Source organism: Mauremys mutica, chromosome 2, assembly GCF_020497125.1.
Source record: "Mauremys mutica isolate MM-2020 ecotype Southern chromosome 2, ASM2049712v1, whole genome shotgun sequence".
Lineage (NCBI taxonomy): Eukaryota > Metazoa > Chordata > Testudines > Geoemydidae > Mauremys > Mauremys mutica.
This window is the reverse complement of record NC_059073.1, coordinates 9,368,657-9,393,072: the sequence shown is the minus strand read 5'-3', so window position 1 is coordinate 9,393,072 and position 24,416 is coordinate 9,368,657. Positions and strand designations below refer to the sequence as shown.

At 46.6% G+C, this 24,416-nt stretch overlaps 1 protein-coding gene across 1 annotated transcript in view; it reads left to right on the top strand.

The window, feature by feature from the left end:
• The window catches only part of ADGRB1 (adhesion G protein-coupled receptor B1), a 378,168-nt gene that overhangs the window by 276,094 nt on the left and 77,658 nt on the right, over positions 1–24,416 (top strand). Inside the window, exon 19 of the mRNA XM_045007331.1 lies at positions 19,810–19,913. Coding sequence (XP_044863266.1) covers positions 19,810–19,913 — 104 coding nt within the window. The remainder of the gene's footprint in view (positions 1–19,809; positions 19,914–24,416) is intronic.

Sequence of the window (24,416 nt, the reverse complement as noted above, 5' to 3'; positions counted from 1 at the left end):
GTTTTGGTGTGAGTTTTAAATGAGGTTTCTGCAGTTTCTTATTGAGGCTGGTTTGCCCATCCCTGCTCCACAACAGCCGCAGCCGCAGTGTCCAATCCAGCCTGCCTTTCCCCTGAGGAAGGGGCAGTGCACTGCTGCAGGCTGGGTTTCTGAGTTACAGTCTGTCTGTGGGCTCCTCCTGCTGGGCAGGGCATGTACCCTGCACCACGTCTGTTCCTGGCACAGAGTACTTCCCCTAGCACTCTGGCATGGCCATACCAGCCAGCATGTTGTAGGGGTGGAGCCTGGGTCCCCCTCCTCCCCAGCTGTAGGAGCGGTGGAACATAGCTTTACGGTAGCTCCTGTACTGAGAATCTGGGTAGCAGCAACGAGGGGGCATCTTAATGGATCGACATTGTATTTCCCTTCCGTCCCATTGATAGGGGACTGAATTCTAATACCATGGGGTCTTTCTGTATTGGATCCCCAGATCTAATCTACGTGATAAGGGGAAGCTTCTTGGGCTTATTTCTCTATTACATGTAGCTGTTTAGATGAAGGTCGTCTGCATGATTAGCCCTTCTGTGCAGTCCTCTCATTACTTGGAGGATGTGGCTGGAAGGAGCATAGGGTTATTTTGTGGTCTCAGCCTTTGTGGAATGTGTTGTTTCAGCAGTTCTTTTATTTACCTGGAAGCAGGCAATCTGAAATGTATTTATCTTTTTTAATGGCCAACTTTCTCTTAGATACTTTTGAAATAGAAACTGGATTGATTCTGGTTTTCAACAGAGCTTTGTAGGCTGCTGATATCCCTAAAGCACTGCAGAGAGGAGTAAGTTACAGTGGATTCTGATGGAGCGATGCCAATAGATATACAGCAGCTGAAGGCCTGGGTCTCTGATAGCATAGGGATTGGAGCTGCACAAACCTGAGATGTGGGATTAATTACAGATGTGGGTCTTGGCAGACTTTTGGAAGCTTGTGAGTTGTTCTGTGACACTGGGTTGAATTTGGGTACAATTGAGGGTGAATCTGGGATGACCCTGGTCTGAGTTTGACATGAGCCTAGCCTGAATTTGCAGAGAAGCTGGGTTGCATTTGGGGAGAAAGTTGGATAAGCATGAGCTGAGTTTGGAGAGAACGTAGACTGAAGTCCAGGTGCCAGGGATGGATGTTGTTGTTGTTGTGCCCACAGGCAGCAATCCGGGCTTGGCACCCCATTGTGATAGGTGCGATACATGCATTTAACTAAAGAACAGTCCCTGAGACAGAGTGCTTGCAATCTAAGTGTATGAGGAGAGACAACAGGTGACTACAGCAAGCAGACAAAGGGAGCCAGTGTAATCAACAGTCATCCAAGCTCCGTAACTGTTGGGGAGCAGTGTATCCTAGTGGTTAGTGCATTAGACAGGGATACAAGAGACCTGGTTCTTTTCCTTGCTCTGCTACTGACTTGGGGCAAGTCATTTCCCCTCTCTGTACCTCAGTTTACTTTGAGATCTACGAAGAAAAGCACTATAAAAGCTAGGGGTAATTGTTTGTGGTCTGGTGGATGGCTTGGTAGTTGTTCCTGGCTTTGACTCAAAACCTGGCTAAGTTTTGCTGAGCGTCTGTTTTGGCATTATGGTTTCAGGTAAATCCTAAACTCACAGTGTCAAACTCGGGGGGGAGGGGGGAATGTGAACTATTGCTCAGCATCTCCCCTGCCCTACTGCCAAGCCATCCCCTGTGAGTTCCTCACAGTGCTGTCAGTGACTCCTCTGCAGGCAGATGCTGTGTCACCCCGTCACTCTTCATCTGACGGAAGGGAGCTTTGTGGGATTCATCGCTTCGGCATGAGCAATACTGAGCCAAATTCACTCTCCGGTGTAAGCAGGGATGACCCCACTGAAGCCAACGGCCTGATGCCCACTCACACCCAGGGTTGGATGGGCCAGTTGTCTATCACCTGTTTCATGCAATGTTTCTGGTGTAATTAAGGTGGGTTGCTGTATCTCAGGGGTTCTCAAACTAGGGGTCGGGACCCCTCAAGAACATAACATAAGAACGGCCGTACCGGGTCAGACCAAAGGTCCATCTAGCTCAGTATCTGTCTACCAACAGTGGCCAATGCCAGATGCCCCAGAGAGAGTGAACCTAACAGGCAATGATCAAGTAATCTCTCTCCTGCCATCCAGCTCCATCCTCTGACAAACAGAGGCTAGGGACACCATTCCTTACCCATCCTGGCTAATAGCCATTTATGGACTTAACCACCATGAATTTATCCAGTTCTCTTTTAAACGCTGTTCTAGTCCTAGCCTTCACAACCTCCTCAGGCAAGGAGTTCCACAGGTTGACTGTGCACTGTGTGAAGAAGAACTTCCTTTTATTTATTTTAAACCTGCTGCCTATTAATTTCATTTGGTGACCCCTAGTTCTTGTATTAGGGGTCACGAGGTTATTACATGGGGGGGTCGTGAGCTGGCAGCCTCCACCCCAAACCCTGCTTTGCCTCCAATATTTATAATGGTGTTAAACATATAACAAAGTTTTCTTAATTTGTAACGGGGGGGCGCACTCAGAGGCTTGCTATGTGAAAGGGGTCACCAGTAAAAAAGTTTGAGAGCCACTGCTGTATCTCCAGGGTGTTAGGGAGGAATCACGCTCCACTGGAGTTTGAATGGCGGCGGGGCCTTATCACCAGGAAGGGACGCTCAGCTAGCAAATGGAGCAGCTGCCATGTGCCCAGTCATAAGTAACCACATGGGAGCCTTGTTTACTGAGAGGGGGGAATTCTGACAAGGACACCACCCTCCCCCACCTTGCCTGTTAATTCCCACCTGGAAAGCAACCATCAGAGATGGGTAGAAGATGTGGCTCTGTTCCCAGGAGAGGGGCAGGAATGCACTGAAAGCTGCAGGAGGGGTGAGCAGCGTCACTCTGAGGTGCTGCAGCCCTCCCTGGGAGCCTTCTGAAGCCCCTCAGCGTGATCCCTGGGCAGTTGGTACCCTGTAGGCTCGGGGGTTATATGAACGCAGGGGAGATTGGTGCTGGGAAGTAGCCATTCTGTGAGGCATTTCCACCTTCGCTGGCCGTGGAAGTTAGTGCTGCTAGAGCAACGTTAGCTCCGCTCCACACCTATGGCTGCCTGGGAAGGAAGCGGGTATGGCACAGGCATGGCCACTAGCAGCCTGGCTCTGAAGATAGCCATGTTACCAGTGGGTTACAGAGCAGTGAAGGAGGCGTCGGCCCTGTGGGACTGAAATTTGCTTTTCTCTGGGATCTTTGTGATAGGAGGCCATGGCACAGAAACTAGACAATCAACTTTCCTTCCTATCTATCTATCTATCTATCTATCTATCTATCTATCTATCTATCTATCTATCTATCTATCTAATACAGCACCCATCTCTGTGGTATCTGAGTTCCAGGAAGAGCTTATGTCTGGGCACTCAACTAAGCTTTCTGAGTCCTCTTGTCTGAGTTCTCTTTTCCCCTTTGTAATGATATCGGTTGGCCCTGAATTAGCAGTATTTTGGCCAGGAGAATAAATCATTCCCCCCCGCGCCCTCAAATATCTGCTCACTTAAAACAAAATGAATTAGTTTCAGCTGTGCTTGTGCCCTTTAATACTTTTGCTTTCCATGAATAGCCTGGTGGATGAATTTATTGGCAGAAATGGCAAATTTTGAGCAGAATTGGGGAATCTGAATAGAAAGCAAATGGAAAGCAGATTTCAAACATGCATATCTGAGCCCGCAAACTGATGCTAAGAGTTATGCTCATCCAATCAGGGAGCAGAAATGATATCATGTGTGTTACCTGCCCAGTCAAAAGTAGCCGACGGGGTTAACATTTTTAATGTGTGTTGAATACTCATGGTTAGCTACATGGGACCAGTCTGTGAACCAGGAACAAACTGGCAAATGACGAATAAAGTTAATAAAAAGCAAAAAGAGGCTGCACTGTATTTATTAGAGATTACGCTCCCTGCTCTGCTAAGTAAGTTAGCAGTGTCAGCGCTGCTAGTGTAACAGGCTGTAAAGGGAAGACCTTAAAGAGAAGAAATATTAAAGATCCAATGACTTGAAGATGAAGCTAGATTACTTCAGACTGGAAATAAAGTTAAATTTTTTTACAGTGAGGTAATTAACCATTGAAACAACTTACCAAGGCTTATGGTGGATTCTCCATCCCTAGCAATTTCTAAATCAAGATTGGATGTTTTTTTCCTACAATAGCTGCTCTAGTTCAAACAGCAGTTGTTTCAGGGAAGCTTTGTGACCTGTGTTATACAGGAGGTCAAGTTTGATGATCACAGTGGTCCCTTGTGACTTTGGAATCGATGAATCTGTAAACCATTGAGGCTGATTCTGATCTGACGTACACTCCCTTTACACCATTAACTGTGGTGGTGTTTACTCCTGTGTTAGTGGATGAGAATCCAGACCAGGGCCTTGTGGTTTGAATGGTAAGTGGAGGTAAATGTTCCCTGGGGAAGGGAGTGCTTTAGCAACGTGACTCCCTGCTTATGTGCCATGCTGGCAAATTTCTGTGTATCGTACTGACTAAGAGGACAAAGACATGTTTGATCATATGGGCACCTCAGAGGGCTACTAGATGAAGATGTCACTGTCATCATAACGGTACAAAGCACCTGTGAGGCTCAGCAGATCAGATCTGTTCTGTGGCTGAAGATTGCAGGGCAAGGATCAGCCAGTGGGGGACGTGATGTTTCACAGGACTGGTGATGGGATACAGAGTTGTTCTAAGTCACCGGTTCAAACCCAGTTCAGGTCAGAAATCACCAAAAGCCATTACCAGCCACAGCTCTTCGCTGAAATTCATGGTCTCTGCCTGGTTCCTAGTAGAGAAGAATCATCGTAGTGACTGGCACTAATTAGCACCCTTTGTTGAAGGGCCACCGATGGGGGCCATGGAGGTCTTACAAGTTGCCAGTGAAGGTCCTGCCAGGTTATGCTGAGTGTCATTTCCAGTGTGGCTCGTGCCATCTGTGTACAAGTGAATAAAGAGAACAGGGTTGGTGCTTTGTATGAACTCAGAATTGTCCTCTCAGAAGACACAAGGAACCTCCCCCACCTTGCTCATCTATGCACTGAGCAGGCCCAAGGTCTGGAAGTAGGTGGTGTCCACAGAAATGGTTCAATGCCCTAAATTTACTGCCATGTTGGCTCCTGGCTGGCATCCTCCTAGAGAAGCCAAGGCTTGAACGAGTCATGGATGCTGAGCTCCCCGCAGACTGGTCTCTTGGCAAGGTCAGGGCTCACTCCCAGTGGGGTGAGTGGGGGGAAGCTTGTCCGGCCCATTCTGTGGGGAGAGGCCTCCCCTCCCAAGGGCTGTCAATCTGGTGTCTTTCACCAACGCGACATTTAAAGAGAAAAACAAACAGCGTGTTGTTTTGGAATTATTTGGTGGAGTGCTGTCGGCTGGCGTCCACCCAGGATGCCGCTCAGATCAGGATAAACACAATCTGGATTTCCTTTCCCTTTCCCAGTCTGCCACGGCCTCATTTTGTAACTGGATGGCGGTTGCATGACTGCTTCCAGCAGGGCCCAGTCCTGCCAGGTACTGGGTGCTCCTGCCGTGAAGTTGATGGGAGTTGAGGGTGCAAGATCAGGTCTGTGGGGGCTAATATAAGCAGAGGATCAGCAGGATTTGCTTTTCTTGATTATCAGCTGGACAGTGCAGAGAGGAGACATGGCTGGGCTGTCATGAATAGAAATGGGATCCTTTATTAAGGCTGCTGGTCTCAGATAGGCCCTGTGACCGGCTCCTCTCTCAGAACAGATGCTTCCTACCATCACCACACAGGGACTCCCTATGTCCTGCCTGGACTCAGCAGTCATGGAAGAGACTGGAGACGGCACTGATGGGTTGTCCTGATCATTATCAGCTTTCCTCTGAGGGAGTAGCTGAGGCTTCAGAATTACTCCCGCCTTCCCCTTTGGAATTTAGACAACATTGGAAGGGAAGGGCTGGCAGAGAGCTACTCTCCTGTTTCAGGCAAGGTGCCAAGATTCAAAAGATAGCTGGGCCTCTCACCTCTCCTCCAGGCCACCTGAGTGCCGTCCACAGTTTAATGTTGTGCAAGGGTGGAGCAGATAATAGGAGCTCTTCGTCCTAAGTAGGGCCCTGTGAAAAATCGTGATTTCAGAGACTGCTTGGAACTTCCGAGATTAGCCCAATCCTGTGATTTTTCCAGCAGCAGAAGTAGGCCTTCCCTCGTGCTGCTCTCATGCACGGTGTGATGTTGGCAGCATGACACCAGAGCAGCAGTTTGTGGGGGAGATGACTCGGTGGCCGGTTATACGCAAGGCAGAGTCGCCACTGCTGTCACCTCTTGAAAAACAAGCAGTCACGGCCTCAGCAGGCAGGTGGGAGCAGGCATCCGCGGGTGTCGGTCTCACGCTTGGTGCTGCTCGGGGGTGAAGTCCAACATTTTCAGATTTGATTGCCTGAAGGTGGACCATTCAAAAGTGGCCATTGAAAAGGCTGGCTTAAATGACTTAGCCAAGCAGGTCAGTGGAAGAGCAGCCAGATATAGACCCCAGGATTTCTCACCAACAATCGCTTATCCTAACCCAGTGGGTCTCAAACTTCTGTACTCGTGCCCCCTTTCACACAGCAAGCCTCTGAGTGCGACCCCCCCCTTATAAATTAAAAACACTTTTTTATATTTAGCACTATTATAATTGCTGGAGATGAAGTGGGATTTGGGGTGGAGGCTGACAGCCTGTGACCCCTCATGTAATAACCTCACAACACCCTGAGGGGTCCTGACCCCCAGTTTGAGAACCCCTGTTCTAACCTCTAGACCATTTAGCTGGATAGTGAGAAAACAGTCCTAAGAGTCTGTATAGGTCCAGTCCCGCTCCTTTCCAAGTCAGGGGTTGTTAGGAGCAAGTTCAGGCCTTAAGAATGTAGAATAATCTTTAAAGGGAAGTCGTGGGAGCCTCATCCCTTTGGTAATTTGTGAGTGAAGTCAGCTAAACTCTGGAGAATATGCTGTAGGACAACATCTTGCCTCGGCTAGGGAGAGAGACTAGGTGAGTGAATCAGTCCTTTCGTCCCTTCATTTCTGTGGTTCTCTATTACACTGAAGGAAGCTCTCTTGACGCTGCTTGTTAATAATCCACTGTGTGATCACTCGTCAGCATTGAGAGCTGTTTACTAAACACAGATTGCCATGTGGTATCTGGGGAGCGAGCTCGATACAGAGTGAAGAATTAGCAATTGTTAATAAATAGTAGCACATTAAGATGTCTCTCTGGGTGATTTTTACTTCCTATAATTATGTGGAATTGCCTGGTAGACTGGCCAAATTGTATAAAAGGGGCCCTAAATTCCAAGAATACGTTTCCAATAAGCTCTTTATCAATTTTTAAATAAGATGCTCATTACCACGTGAAGGAAACAAAAGGATGTAGTGGGTCTTTGAATCTGCCTGGCTGAAGGGATATCAGCAGAGCTGAGGAAGGCCCTGGTCTGATGAAGGGAGGTGAGAGAGAGAGAGAGGCGGGGAAGAAATGAAGAACTTATCTTACCGCTTCTCATGCGGAGATCCCAAAGCGCATCACAAAGAACGGGAAGTGCTATTATGGCCAGAAGCGTAGGAGTCGAGGGTAGGTTTGGCGCCTGCTCTGAACAAAGCGGTGCTAATTAAGCCCAGGAATTGATAGGGGAGGCACACAGAAACCACACTGAGTGACAGTCCCTCCCTGGGGTCCTCCCGGCTCCACAGGGGCAGCTCATTGCGCTCCACTGAATGAGCTCGGCACACTTTATTTAGAAGGCTCAGCAGGTGCCTCTTGGAAGCCCCTGGTCTTTTTCCCTCTTACAATTATTTGGCTGGAGCAACATGAGGGGGAGTGGGAGAAAGTGGGGGAGAAAGAGCTAAAGAGAAGAAACTGTCTATTCTGGCATTGTATAATATGGTCAGTTTGGGGTCCCTGTGCCCACTATGGGGCCCAAACTCTTCCCCGTGAGGGGTGTTGCTTAGAAAACTGCAGAGTTCACACTTCTCCGCCCCCGGCGGTCTATAGCACCCCGGCAATGCTGGCCCTTAAGAGTCTAACCCAACACTCTCCCTTCGTTTGGATTGTAGCCTCTACCTGCTCTCATTGAAGTCAGTGGCGAAACTCCTGCTGACTTCAGTGACGGGGGACCGCCCCTTGCTCAGGTCCTGCCCCCCCCCCGGCCCCTCCGATCTGTGTGTGTGTCAGCGTGTGCCTGGGCTTTCTCTCCTGCAGCAGAGCAGGTTGCAGTGTATGTTGGGCAACAGCAGGACCACACTATTAATACATGCCAGGAGTTACTCTTCCAAGAGGTGAAAGCCGAGCCTTCCCATCGGAAGGGCCATCTCTGTCTGGGGTGTCACCACTGGCCCTAGCTACTGGCACAACGAATTGTGACAGGATGACTGGGCATCGGTGCGAATTACATTGAACACTGAGTGATGCTCAGAAAAGTGACTGGGTAAGAACAGCGCCTGCTTATCCAAACGCTCTGCTCCCTGGGTGCATGTGAGACCCATCTGCTCACTCTGCTGGCAAGCCTCAGTGTTCATCCCCCATTAGCGCAGCAGAGCCCTTGGAGCTGCAGCGGAATTGCTGGCTAAGGTGCTGTCACAGGGCGCCTGTGCTCTGCTCTGGAAGTGCAAAGGGGCCTTAAAGTGAGTGTAAATCATTCCAGCAGCATAACTAGGGCCATAAGTTCATTGGGACTAGCTATTCTGTGTTTGTACAGCACCTAGCACAGTGTAGACTCGGTCCACGGCTGGGACTGCTGGGAACCACTGCAATGCACAAAACAATAATAATTAATAAAAGGATTTTATGATTCTATGATTCTAAGGAGATGTAAAATGAGAGGAAATTATACTAACACCCATTTTTAAGTCACCTTTACACTGTCAGGATGGCATGAAGAGGCCTTAGCATAAATGCGAATTAGATTCAGGATCTTTATACTGGTAGACCTGAGTGAATGCTGCCAAAATCTATTTGAGGATAGTCAGCCAGATGGAAACAGCACATTCCGTTCATTGGCATTCTACTCATTTTGATCATTTTCTGCAAACATTTGTGCACATTTTGTCTGGTTGGTTGGTTGTTTGGTTCATGAAAATGTTTGCTCTTCTGAGTACTGGTGCAAATATACGTTTGTGCAAAGTGTGCACTGGAAACATATTTATGACCATCTTAAAAACTCTTTGGTGGCCAGCCAGGGAACAGAAACAATAGCATGTGACTTAGGCGACCACTGCAAGCCACGAATGCTGACCAGTTGAAGGCATAGTAGCAAATGGTTGATGAATAATCCCTGGGGTGAAATATTTTCACCTGAGGCTTGATCAGAAGCCCATTCAGGTTAATGGAAAGATTCTTATTGATTTCAAATGAGTATTGGATCAGACCCATAAAATATCCATGAGACCATTTTGAATTACAAACATTTTTTTTTAAATCAAAAGTGTGTTTGCAAATAATCTGGGAGCAGAAGAAACAGTCAAATGCCTGAGTTACATTATTAGGGTGATTATGTCAAATACAGAGTTTGCTCAGCCCTAATCACCACTGAGGCTGTGAGAGGCAGAAAGAACAACATGTGCAGCATTGAGAAATATCATCCTTTGACTTAGTTCTAAATGGAGCTAACTTGGTGCAGGGGCACGAGCAGGGAAGTGGAGCAAGGATAATGCTGCTGCTTTAACAGAGTCACATTTCACAGTTACTGGCAAAGAAGAGACGGAAGGGAGGAAAGGTGGAGCGAGAAAGTGAACGGAGAGGAGGGCTGAAGAGAGGAAAATAAGAGAGGAGGGCTGAGGTCAGAGAGAAAAATAAAACAGGATCTGGAAAGAGGGCTGTGAAATAGAGGGCAAAGGGGGCCAAACTGGGGAGGAAACAGAGAGAAGTGGCTAGGAGAGGAAGACGGAAAAGAGAAAACGGGATGGTAATGAGGAGAGGCAGAAAGCAAAGAAGGAAAAAAAGATGTCTAAGAGAAAAGGAAGAGCATCCGTCTTCCCTGCCAGGCAGACAGATTAGGTAGCAGGGAGAGCAAACAGCCTCAGGCAGGAGCATTCATTATTCCACCCTAGTTGATATCGCTGATTGCAAATCCTTCCATTCCTTGTCCTCGCCCTGTGACGGAATTGTGGGAATTGGAGATGAGACTGACCTATTGTTCCCTTCTGATACGGCAAGAGTGGCCCCTCTCCTTTGGTCACTGGGGCATTGTCCCTTCTGGATGTCAGGGCACCAAATGGGGCTTCCACATGGCACAGTGTGGGTGGGGATGGGACAGAATGCAGTTTTAGATGATCTCCTCCAGAGCCTGGTGGCTCTCAAAGTGATGAAGACCCAGTGTGCCTGGACTGCACATCTGGAAGTGGGTCCTTTGCTTCCCAGTTGTAGTGCTTGCCTTATCAGTCTCCAGATGAGCATCTCCCCGGTGCGGGCCGACCTGTCTCTTTGGTTTATTATGATGGAGCACCTTCTTGTCATTACTTCTTTATTTTATTAATAATCCAACCCTTTTTTCCCCTTCCTCTGAGGAAATTGTCCTGGCGAGGCTGAGATCCTACATCAGCTGGTTGCTGTCTGACAGGGGCTTTAATTAGTTAGAGGAAATAAAACAAAGGCTGCCTCTCTTGCTAAAGAGAAAAAGGAAAAGGAAAAAAAATCAACCTAATAAACAAGGAAAAAACAGAATCCTGAGCTGACTGGGACTGACCCTGTGAGACTTCCCATTCCTAGGGACTTCACTTGGGCCCAGATCCTCGGAAGTACTGATACATTTCGCTGGGAGTTAGGTGCATAAATTCCTTTCAGGATCTGGGCCTTAATATTACCATTGAAGTCAGTGGGACTTCCAGGATCAGGCCCTTCATTCCGAACCATCTTCCCAAATTCTGCAAACATTCTGCAAGCAGCACTGGGTTCAATCGCTTCAGGGTTGGGTAAACCTTTGCTCCTCCCTAGGGAGAGAGAATGAGTAGTATGCTATTTCCTCAGTTGGGGTCTTTCAGCTCAGTCCTCGCAGATGAGGTCCTGACCAAGGATATCCTACCTTCATATTTGTTCCATTCCTCTTTTATGATTTTATTCCACAGTGGAAGGGAAATTTATCTTTAAAAGATTTTTTTATATTTCTCCATAATATTTATTCCTTAATATTTGAAATATTCTGGTACTCATTTAAATGTTATATATTTGGACCCTTTTTGGGAATATCAATTTCTAAAATTTCAGATTTCTTGTAATTTGTTTTGAAGTAGAATAGCTTTCCCTAATTTGGCTTATTATTATTACACATCACAATTAAAAGATGTGATAGATTCATAGATCCCAAGGCCAGAAGGGACCATTGTGATCATCCGGTCTGACCTGATGCATAACACAGGCCATAAAACTCCTCCAGCACAATTCCTAGAGCAGGTCTTTTAGGAGAACATCCAATCTTGATTTAAAATTTGTCATTGATGATGAATCTACCACCACCCTTGGTAAGTTGTTGCAATGGCTAATTATTCTCACAGTTAAAATTTTACACCTTATTTCCAGTCTGAAATTGTCTAGCTTCAACTTCCAGCCATTGGATGGTGCTAGACCTTTCTCTGCTAGACTGAAGAGTCCATTATTAAATATCTGCTCCCCATATAGGTATTTATGGATGGTAATTGGAGTCACCTCTTAACCTTCTCTTTGTTAAGATAAATAGATTGAGCTCTCTGAGTCTATCACTATAAGGTGGGTTTTCTAATCCTTTAATCCTTTAACCCTTTCCAATTTATCAACATCTTTCTTGAGTTGTGGGCACCAGAACTGGACATAGTATTCCAGCAGTGTTTGTACCAGTGCCAAATACAGAGAACATAAGAACAGCCATACTGGGTCCATCTAGCCCAGTATCCTGTCCTCTGACAGTGGCCAATGCCAGGTGCTTCAGAGAGAATAAACAAAACAGGTAATCACCAAGTGATCCATCCTCTGTCATCCATTCCCAGCTTCTACAAACTAGGGATACTTCAGAGTATGGTTTTGCATCCCTGCCCATCCCGGCTAATAGCTATTTATGGACCTATCCTCCATGAACTTAACTAGTGCTTTTTTTGAATCCCTGTTATAGTCTTGGCCTTCGCGACATCCTCTGGCAAAGAGTTCCACATGTTGACTGTAAACTGTGTGAAGAAATACTGCCTTTTGTTTGTTTTAAACCTGCTGCCTATTAAAATAACCTCTTTACTTCTGTTCAAAAGCCCCCTCTTTATGCATATCAGGATCACATTAGCCCTTTTGGTCACAGTGTCACACTGGAAGTTCATGTTTTATCTACCATGACCCCCAAGTCTTTTTCAGAGTCACTGCTTCCTAGAATTGAGTCCTCCATTTATAGCCTACCTTCTTTGTCCCTATTGTATACGTTTACAGTTAGCTGTACTAAAACACATATTATTTGCTTGTGTCAGTTTACCAAGCAATCTAAATTGCTCTGAATCAGTGACCTGTCCATTTCATTTTTACCACTCCCTCAATTTGTGTGTCATCTGCAAAGTTTATGAGTGATGACTTATGTTTTTTTTCCAGGCCACTGATCAAATGGGTTAACAAAAGACCATGCAAACACTGGGCAAACTTCAAACAAGACTGGAGCCCAAGTATGGCTATTTATAGTAATAGGTGGGTTAGAAAGAAATTTAGGTCAAAAAAATAAAAAAGAATCGCCCATTCATCCAGACCATCTTCCCAGCTTTAGCCAATTTTTTTACTCCTGTCATCGAGACCCTCTCCCTTAGCGACTTTCATTAATAATGAGGTATGGATCCCTAGGAAATATCAAATTGACTATTCCTTGTGGACAAGAACTGAGATTACTTAACTTCAACAGCTGTTCTTGGGTCCTGATTTGAAATCATACCCAAAACTATGTAATAATGTAAATAATGTAAAGATACTGTAATTTCAGTATGTAAGTATCAAACATTTTATTGTGAAATCTGGATCCAAGATGGCTCTATCTAGACCTTTAATCATGTTTGAGGAGTTGACCCAGGAGCAAGCTGGAATAAAAAGTTTAATTTCTAAGATACATACAGGTTTTACTGAAAGAGATGTTGATAAGAAAACAACCCCGATGAAAAGATAGAAGAGAGATTTAGATGAAGAAATTCATCTGGATAAGTGGGTCTTTATGTGGGAGATCTACATCTTCAATTTGTATAGCTAATGATGATTTTTTTTATTAATTATTATCTAGATGGCATTTGACTCCAGTTAAAAACCATCATATTTTTGCTAGTAGGAAGCACTTCACTGGAGTGGTTGCAGGGCAAGGGGAACATACTTGCATGTGTGGTGTGTCCAGGAAGTAGACAGTTTGGGGAGTAAATTATTAAAGGGTTTCGTCTTACTGCAAAATGCTGGCATCCTAAAGAGCCTTTTCCTGATTATATAATGCTTCAGTAAAATATCTATATTTTAAACAGAATGACAAATTACTTTCTTTTTCATTATCAGAAGGGTATCCGTGTCAGTCTGTATCCACAAAAAAACGACGAGGAGTCTGGTGGCACCTTAAAGACAGATTTATTTGGGCATAAGCTTTTGTGGGTAAAAAAACACTTCTTCACTTTATTGTTATCAGCAAGACTTTGTATTGCATGTTATTGGAAAAGTGTGACTTCTCCTATGGAATTGTGGTATAGGAAAATAAGGACTGTCCTAGTAATGGAAAAACTTTGACACCAAGTACGTACATAAGAGAAACACCAGAAAGAGGATTGGTGTTTAGAAATTTGCTCACCATACTCAGAGAAGGGGGGCTTCTGCTGTCATCAAGCCAGAATTTTTAGCTAGGTTCTTTGATTATTAACCTGATCCTGAATAAGTAATAAGCAATGTACAATGTAATAAGTTAACCTTCTATTTTAACTTTGCCTGAATAAAAAGTGGGTTTTTTTTGTTTTTGTTTTTAAATGAGGGGAAGGGTCCTGCTGGCAGGGTGTGGAAACAAGCCAACCCCTGGCTTGTCCTTGGCCAAAATTTCTCCTCATCCTATTCCCTTCCACCCTAGTGGTGGCTGCTTTTCTGTGGGGCTGGGTACAATAGCTGAAAAGTGCTTTGGGATCCTGTGGATGAAAGAAATGAAATCATTCATTTAGTGCTACGACAGACCCCTCGGTTTATGGAACTCATTTCACAGGGAGAGACGCAGTATGAAAATGTGGATGGGTGGCTGAAGGTTTTAGGACATGAAATTAGAAGAGATTTGTCACGTGGATGGGGGATTTGTCAGTTTCGGGAGTAAGGATTCGTCGTTTATACATGAAGATTTGTTAGTGTTGGAATGAAGTTTTGGTTTGGCAAGGGAGGACGTTAGGGATATAGCTGGGAGGTGTAATTTCCAGCTTGGGTAGATGAACGTGTGCTGGTTTTGATTGAAATAGTGCTCTAAAAATATCAGTGTAGCTGTGATGGCACCTGAGTATGTACCTATTTGTGGCATGGTAGTTAGATCAAAGCTAGTGCGTGTACACGTGTACATCTCCCCGAGCTAGAAATCACACATTCAGCTTCAGTGTAGACGTACCCCTAGGTAGGGGTTTCTTTGGTTTGAGGCTCCTGTCCTCGCCTGAAGTGTACAACTTTGTCGTACTGCAAGCCCAGGTTTTACGGACATGGAAGAGACATGTCAGAACTGGGACTGGCTGATGGAAATCAGGACACAGATTCAGCTCTTAGACCTAATTCCCTCTAAGCCATGCAAGGATGCAGGCCAGCCTGCCAAGCTGTCACTTCCCCACAAGGGCCAGTAAGGCAAGTATGAGTTCACCTTGAGGGAATGTCCCAGTTTACAAAGGTTTGAACATGTGTGAATTACCTTCAGTCTGGTTCTCTCGCTGAGGAATCCAGGATCATAAGCAAACACTCTCCCTCTCCTAATGTAAAACACAAACATTGCATTAGTTCACTGCCAGCTCTGAGGTGTATTCTGGGGGTGGGGGGAGAGGGTTGTTTTTAGTACAACTTCCTAGACTTGTCTTTTCTCCTAGCCACATGAAGATTCACTTAAATGAGACTGGTTAAATACCATGTGGTGCTTGCTGCAAATCCCTGGCCATCATTACTCTGTTTGTGTAGCAGCCCAGGGGTGTCGCTGTGTCAGGGAATGTTGCAGGGGGTGGTAAGACAGCAGTCCAGGAGGACATTTATCTAAGGTAACGATATGGTGCCTGTTACCTCCTCACACTCTTTCGTGTGCTGATCCTCGCAGCGTTCCAGGGCAGGGCTGGAACACTGTTTTACAGATGAGGAAGTGAGGCACAGAGAGACCAAGTTATTTACCCAAGGAGACACAGAAGGTCTGTGGCAGACCAGTGAATTGAACGCTGCTTTTGCGAGGCACAAGGCAATGGCCTAACCATTGGACCACCCTTCCTCTCTGGAAAGAAGGCTTCACATTGTTATCAAAAGAAGTGCCCTTCCCAGATTTGTTTTTGTGGGGAGTGGTATACAAAGCTTTGGCGCTGAAGGGTGTAAACACCCAGGAAGGGAGTGGAATTATCAGCATGGCCCCAGGGAGTGCAATGGTTTGAGCTAAATCCCCATTGAAGTTAATGGGAAGATTCATCCTCCTTTCAGTGGGCTTTGGATCAGTCCCTAACGGCAGCAGAAATAATGGGATGAAGCTGAGCAAAAGCAAGGTTGGAGGCCAATAAATATTTCCCGATGGTGAGATCTGTCAGACTGCAGCAGGGTCTCCCAAGGAGGAGCAGTGGGGGCCTCATCACTCAAGTCATTTCTAAATAGAAATGGTGAAGCCCTGGAGCAGATACCATTCTGCCACAGTTGTGAGTGACAGTGGTACTTGAGTTAGGAGATTCCTGGACTACACTGAAAAGAGCTGGAGCTTGGTTTAGGGTGGTGAAGCACTGGAATGGGTTGCCTTGGGAGGTGGTGGAATCTCCTTCCTTAGAGGTTTTTAAGGTCAGGCTTGACAAAGCCCTGGCTGGGATGATTTAGTTGGGAATTGGTCCTGCTTTGAGCAGGGGGTTGGACTAGATGATCTCCTGAGGTCTCTTCCAACCCTGATATTCTATGATTCTATGACTGATTCACTTTCCAAGCCATCTCCCACTTATGTTTTCAAACAAGCACCTTTGTGCTGTCTCCCAGGCTGCCCCTCACGCTTGGGAGGAGCTCCCTGAAGACATCTGCAAAGCCAACTCATTGTCCTCCTCAAAACTCTCCTTTGCCGTGAGGCACAGTCAGGCTGCTGGTGTGCTGAGACCACTGCCTATCATGCTAACTCATATTATCTCATTGGTTGTAGTGCCCTATCTCTATCTTTCTGGGGTCTCTTGCCTTATACTCAGGGCACATTTACACTTACAGCTGCACTTAGAGTGCAGACACTGCATGCCCAGCTAGCACAGGTATCAATAGCGGTGTAGGCACTGGGCATGGCTTAGGCGAATAAAGTAGAATAGAGTTACTTCCACGCCTAAGCCCCCAGGGTTTATACCATACATGGCTTGCTAGATACCCAAGCAGTGCCACTTCTACACTGCTAGTTTTAGCAGTTGCATCCCACTGTCTGGCCACTACCGGAGCCTTTCCCCACTACAGAGGAAGACTCCGGCAGTGGGGAAGGGCACTGGGCCAGATACTTTCCCTGCTGTCTCCCCCCTGCCAGTCTTTTCCTGCTGCATCCCCAGTGCCAGAGCCTTTCTCTGCGCATGTAGATACACACTGCAGTGACAAGTGAGGACGCAGACTGCCTTTCACTGTGGTGTGTAGCTCCATGTATAGTGCCTGCACTCTGCGTGCTGCTCTGAATGTAGACGTAGCCTTAGATTGTCAGAGATCATCTTTGTTGTTGCTGTTCTTGTTCTGTGCTTGTACAGTGCCTAGCACAATGAGGCCCGGGTCCCTGGTTGGGGCTCCTCGGTGCTTTGGTAGTAACAAACGATTAATAATAATGAGCTGGAAGCAGGGCATTCTTCATGAGGCCCTTAGACTCTGGAATTCACTACCCCACATGGTGGTCATCCAGAGATTGATTTGTTAACCTTAGAGCATGTGGCAAAGCCCCTCTCTTCTTACAGTCATTTCAGGAAGAAGGGAGGTCTAGCTGGTGGTTGATGTAGACGTCACGTTGGTTGGAACCATAGGAGGGGTTTGGTTTTTAGGTTTTTTTGGAGGTTTCTTTTCACTGCAGTGTGATTACTGGTAATTGGGTATTTGTTTAGTTGGGACACTGAGCTATTGCATTGCTGATTTTGATACTTGTGAGAGTATCATTATGTGTGTTTGATGAATAAGAGGTGACTAGAGCTAGGGGCTAGGGGCTGGAGAGATCTAAATTATGAAAGAAACAGCTGTTAAAACAAACTGCAGTGTATAATGATGGGTGAATTTCTCAAAGGGCCTCATCCGAAGCCTGTTGAAGTTAATGGAAAGGCTCCCACTGACTGCAGTGGCTTTTGGAACAGATCCCAGATCCAGAATCTCATTTAGGTTGAGCATCCAAAGGTTTGGACGCTTCTCTAAAAGTTTATCCCAAACTCTTTGGGCTGGAAATCCTGCAAGATTTCCCCTGGGGTCTCTAGTATGTCCTGGTGGGGTTCAGTTTATAAATACTTTAAGAAGGGTCTTGCTCTTCATTAATGCCTCTAATTAGAGCCAAAATGTGCTCTTGGCCCACAGCAAACAAATGAAACAAGCAAAAAACCATCACCCAGCTTTTTCAAACTGCAAGGATGGTTCAGAGCAGGTGCAGTTCACCTCTGGGCAAAGGTTCAGCTCAGTTCTCATTTGGTCCAATCTGGTTTGCTTGTCTCTAGTTAGCAGAGTGAATTGCAGAGTTAACCGCATGCGGACTACTTGTCCGTGAGGGCTGCCTGTTCCTGTCCCAGATCCATGCAGAGCCCAGTGCTGGGGGATGTTTATGTCAGAAACCACCTCATTTCAACAGCTGTAGCAATAAACATGGATACTGGAAAACCTAATAACGTCCTTGTCCCTGGCCTCACACCCCCACAAGCTGCCTCAATTAGTTCAATCACAAGAGATCATTCTCCTCTGTCATCAGCATTGTGGATTTCTGCTAGCTGTTCTGTATTCATTCTAAGCAGGGAGCATTGACATGGATAGCATGGAGCATGGTGGATAAAGAACATGCAACAGAGAAATACACTGTAGTCTGGAGAAGGGGAAGTTTTGCCATCCATGATCTGGAGAACCAGATTAGGAGACGCCACTGTGGAGCGCTTGACACTTCAAGAGCACATGGCTGACAGGAGCGGTGGGTTCACACATCAAGGGAGAGAGATTCCTCTCTCCCATCCCCAGTCATGTCTTCTCCAGCTATGCTAAAGGCTGGTGAGGTCTAATGCACAGGATGAACTACCTACACAGGTTCTCCTTCCCACAGGTCTCCCTCCCTCCACCACCAAACCTTTAAAAAACTGCCTTGACGTGTGTTTACCCTCAAAGTCCCCGCTCATGGGCAGTGTCTGGGAACCAGTGAGGCCACTTGCTATTTGACCCAATAAAGGCCTCAAGCAAAAACACGTCAATGTTTAATAGACCTCCACACCTCCTTCTGCATGAATAACAAGCCAAATTCATCCCTGGTCTACCTCCCATGCATTCAGTGCTGTTACACCTGCAATGAGTTTGGCCTCCTGGAGTTTAAGAGAATCCTTCCATGCCACCGCCCAGTTTTGACCAGCCAAGTGGTAGATCCACCAAATGGACTTTGTCACACAGGAGACCAGTTCATACCATTCTTATCCCTGTCTTGGATGAATTACTAATTACTAGACTCCTCCCTTTCCTTTCGTGAGTGAAATTAATTTTGTCCCCGCTCCCCACTGTGTGGCAGGAGAAGACTTACAGCTGAACTGAAAAATTAGAAGAGCAAATTCTTTTCTTCAAGGATGAGACTGTGGCACCTCCCAGGCTGAACATCCAGGAATCAAAACAATATGAGAACCAAAGCATAAGCGTGAAAGGAATTTTGGGGCAAATGGAGGAACTCAGGAGGAGGGAGTCACCATAATATGATCATCTTCCCCTGCTGTGGTCTCAGATGCCAGCTTAGGATTTGTGTGTTGGCTGTGAAATGGGTAGCTAGTTAACTCCTTTCTTTTCGCAGGTGAGGGGCCAGGAGGGAGGTGAAGGAGCAGGGGCGGGAGGGATCCTGTAATTTGGCTGAATTCCCTCCAAGTGGACCGGCTTGCTGTGCATAGGAAGAGACGCGGAGTGCAGCTGAGGCAGGGTGGTGAAACATTGACCATTCCTGCCGGATGTTATCACCGAGTTTATTTATTTATTTTCCTCTTCGCTTGTTTTGTCTCCTTGCCTGCCAGATGGTGCTTTCTAATTGGTGGAAGATTTTCACCCTCTTCTCATCCTCCCAGCGGCAATGATAGCAGCTCCCAGAAGAGCTGATTTGTAAACCTGAGAGCGTGCGGACCGCCTGCTGTTATTGCCTCATTAACCCTCTCGGGAGCCTCCTGTTAAAGATGAAGGGCCCAATTCTCCTCTCTTAGACAGCACTTTCGCACTGTTTGTCTCCATTGACTTCACTGGAATTACTCCTGGTTTACACCAGTATAAGTGAGAATAGAATCAGGCCCGAGGAGAGGCTGGGTCAACCAAAAATGTGTCTGTTTCTCGCATCCTGTTTGTTTGTTTCAGTTTGATGTGATCGCCAGGTCAATTGACACGTGCTCAGGCAATTGTGGGGGAAAGATCTTGTTATGAAACCGAGCTGGTAGCACTTGCTGAGCATCCTTTTTGTCTCTTGTTTTCTCTTTTTCAGAACATGGAAAAAGTGCTGGTCCCGTCTGTCACATTAATCGTAGGCTGTGGAGTATCTTCACTGACGCTTTTGCTCTTGATTATCATTTACGTCTCCGTCTGGAGGTACAGATTTCTTTCTCCACTTTTCTCACTGGGCACAGCAGCTGTCATTTGGTCTGGGTGGATTCTGGAGGTTCTGCCCTCCTGTTGTGGATGTTTGGGTATCGGAGGCAGAACCATTTTCTGATGAGCAGGTGCTGAAGGAAGTGGTGTTGGTGGCTTAGTAGGTGGCATTCTCTTCTCTGGCACATAACCCAGTATGTTGCTGGCTGGAGAGGCAATGGAGCTAATGCCCTGAACACTTGAGTCATAGACGTTAACATTTTCAAAAGTGACTTGCTGTTTTGGGTACCTTGGTTCTTGGGTGTCCACCTTGAGACACTTTAAGAGGCTTGGTTTTTGTAGGGCGGTTGCTCAGCACTTTCTAAAAACCAGGACTCTTTAAGGTGTCTCAAGCTGGAGATGGGCAAAATCGAAGCACCCAAAATCACTAGTCACTTTTGAAAATGTAGATCCTAATGATCCCACAGCAATTTTCATAAACTTAAGGGTATTAAAACTGAGTGTCCTGGCCTAATCCCAATTTATATAGTTACAGTCTGTCTGCCTAAATTCCCCCTTCAGTTTCAAATATGGGATTCTTCTTCACTTTGTGTTGAATAGGGTTACTGTTCACTGTTAAACAGCTGCTGTGTATCACCCCAGAAGTAGCTGCATTTTTGTGGTGGCTGTGACTCCTTAGTTTGATTCATCCAAGGCCTGCACTGGCATAAAGTCTCCAGAGGAAAGACCTCACCCAAAGTCCAGGTCATAAGGTGCATGTAACTCTGTAGATTTTAAGGCCAGAAGGGATTTAGTCTGACCTCCTGCATAGCACAGGCCATTGAACCTCACCCAGGGATTGCTGCATTGCGCCCAACAACTTGTGCTTGAGCTAGAGTATATATTTTAGAAAGTCCTTGCTATAAAGACTCCAAATTACAGAGAATGCACCACATTACTTGGTAAACTGTCCCAATTGTCAGCTACTCTCACTGTTAATAATGTACACCTTATTTCCAGCCTGAATATTTTAGCTTCCGATTCCACCCGCTGGGTCTTGGTATGCCTATGCCTGGGGAGTGAGTCGAGGTGAGTTTGAGGTGAATGTTGGGGCTAGTTTGTAGCAAGATTGGGCCTCAGTTTTATACTTAACCAGAGGCTGAATTTCCAAGCAAGCCAGCTACGGCAGGAGTTTCCAAGTGAGCCTGCGATTCAAGTTTGTCTAGGTTAAGAAGCCCTCTATGATCAGAAAGTTTCTCCCTATACTTACAGACTGCGATCAGATTGCCTCTTAAAGTCTGATAAGCTAAATGAATTGTGCGGTTCTTTAATCGCTCACTGTAAGGCAGGTTTCCAGATCTCGAATCCCACCTCTGAACCTGCCCCATTGTTTCAACATCCTTTTTAACATGCGGACACCAGAACGGGACACACTTGCAGTAGCAATCTCCCCCGTGTTATATGCAGAGGTAATATCCCCTGCTCAACGTTCCTCTGTTTATTACAAATCCCAGGATCAGGTCAGCCCTTTTAGCCACATTATCTCATACAGACAATGGGGAGTGCTCAGAAGTGGGTCCAGCTGCATTATTCCTATGTCATTACCATCCAAGTCCAGGAACTCCGCAAACCTGGCCTTTTGCCAATGCGTGGGAAAGTAGCTTCTTGTTACAACAACGTTTCTACCCACATGGTGTTCTGTGGAGAGCACTTACTGGAATTCAGCTGCTTTGTGGCGATTTAGCTGAGAATTTCCCATGCAGACTTTTGGACAAAGGCAGTTGGAGCATGTGTGTGTAGGCTCAGCTTGAAAACCAACCTGTTCTCATGAATAGATTCACCAAGGCTGATAATTTGGAAACATTCCCAGAGTTTTGCCCCACTAGAGTTTGCTTCTGTATGGGAAGGCAGAGAGAGGGAACAGGAATGGGGACAAGAGGGAGGGGAGAGTTCAGGACTTTTGGAGAATGGGCCAGATACCCGAGAGAACATGAAACAATCCTCGGGTTCTCAGTCAAATCCTCAGAAGCTGTTTCCCCATCCTGATACATGCCAGGCTATCAATGAGATTGGCTCGGAGCTTTTTGGCTCGAGTGACCAGTTCAGATACAGTCAAACTGGCAGAACGTGGTTCCAAACTGAACATTGTTACTGTCTGATGGGCCGTTTGGTGACCTATTGGTGGACTCAGTCCAGTTCCTGGTGGACAGATGGTGGCAACTGTCACTCACCCCCTCCACAAAGGGTACATCAGTCCCTTTGTTCACAGCCTTGACAGAGCAGCCGGTAACTTACTGGGCCATGGAAACTGAACTGCCTCCCTGTCCCCAGCAGTGGTTCCTCCTAGTCAGGCTTGGAGATGCAGCCTGCTTGTGGTCCGTGTGCTCTACATGTTCTCTGGGTAAAGAGAGGACTTCTCTGCCCAGAGCCATCCATCCTGAGCCTTATATCTGTGCAGAATTCTCTCAAAAAATGCCCCACCAATGGGCAAAGCCAAGGGGAATAGACGGTAGGGAACATTCTGCCCTGGCTGGGGATGGGCCAGGTTATCTAATCCTCTTGCAAAGCTCTGATTGCTGTGACTCCTTTTCCTCTGCTTCTTGACGCTTAGGAGCATTCGTGAATGTTCTAGTGTATTTTCCATCCCTGACCTCCATGTTGTGCAGCAAGCCACTGAGCTGGAGTGACCTTTCCATGCCACCACGATCAATGCTCTGTATTGATTAGCTCTCCCACTGCTGCTCTCGTCAGCCAGTCAACATGCAGAAAAGCCCAGGCCTCTGTGGTTTGCCGCTAATGGCTGTGTAAAAGCTACGTCCATGTCTTTCTGCAAGATATCAGCATGAATTTGTCTCACCTCTTGCTCCTCACAGCTGAGTGTAATTTTTGTGGCTGTCCGTGAACTGCCAAGGTGCTCCTGCCTCCTGTTGCACGCTTACTCTGCTTTAAATCCAGTTGTCTTCCCTTCACTAGAGGTGCTCAGATACTGCGGTGGGGGGTCATACGAGATAGAAAGTGTGGCTACAATGGAAGGAAGGAAGGAAGGAAGGAATAAGCATGGTTGTGTGGCTCTCCCTGCAGCTTGGAGAAGCTGGAGCTATGGTTCCCAACTGCCTCAATGTTGACAGGGCTTTGCCTCATCAGAAGCACCCTGGAGTATCATGACGTGTGATCTCCTGCACGTTAGTGGGTGATAAAGTAGCGTTTAACATCAAGGAGAGGAATGTGCAGTGGCCCTCATGCAGTGGTGTGGGTGCTGTGCCGCGGCACCCTTTGAATGTGGTGTGTACGTAGGGTAGGTAGAAGAGAGCGGGCCCCTAATATCCCCTCATCTCAGTATTTTCGGAGTCCACAGAGAGTCAGGTGGAGTGCGGGCCAGAGGGGACGACCGCTGCCTCATGGGTTATTCTAGGACGAGGGCAATGACGAAGGCATGGGGGGTTTGTTTCTGTAAGGATGAAGCTGTGGTAACCGGGATACTGGAGTAAGGTAGAGATGGTCACTCCTAATGCAGAGCTCAATGGCCAGTACTTCATTATAGATGAGCTGCTCATTCCATGACTAACTGTCAGCCAAGACTTGGCTAAGGTTGACAGCTTTGAGGAATGCAGGACAAATCTGCCTTTACCATAGGCACCTGGGCCTCATTGTCCATTGCCCCGTACCTTATGCCATCACTTACAATTGGTGCAGAATAGGTGTAATGGAAACAGGGACATTTACAGCCAATTTGCATTGGTGTAGGTATTGCATTGGTGTAGGCATCCCCAAAAGCCCTGGATTGTGGGGACTCAAGAATCAGGATCACAATTTCCTGTTTTGAGCTCAAGGAGAAAAAGAGAGTTGACGTTGATTACAGTCATACAGCATGTAATTTTTGATCCAAGGAATTTAAAGCACTTTGCCAGTATTAAGCAACTCACCCAGTATCACACCAATGGGAATGAAGCCCAGGAGACCTGTCTTCCTGCTCTGATCATTGTACATTGCCTCCCTAGCTGGAAAACCAAGAAGAGAGTATGCTTATTCCTAAACATATGCCACAGAAATAAGGGAGGTTCCTCCTTTCCCCCACCCCCAACCCTCTTTCCTTTGGCTGTGAACGTCCAGATAACTTCCCATCCAGAGTATGTATTTGCCACCGCTCCATGGTTTGCATTATCATTTGCTCTGTGTGTGCTCTTTACCGTGACTCAAAGCTCTGAGTTTTCCACTCTGTGCTGTCTCTCTCACCCCACCCTGGGAATGTCAGAGATAACCCACCAGATGGCCATAGCTTCCCCCATTGCCCTCTGAGAACATATTGCTCTGTCCCAGGTAGACAGGAGAGGAAAAGGGTGCTGGGCACCAGGGATTTGGGGAAGTGGAAAGGGAAGGCTGTTCCAGAATACATGGCTTGCTGCTGCAGCATCTGCGTCACACAATCTAACAATGCACCGTTGTTAGATTGTGTTTGCATGTGCGTGCTTAGTTTTAGCATCTGTTTTTGCTGCCACCGAGCAGCTTCCACTGTGCTCGTGACCA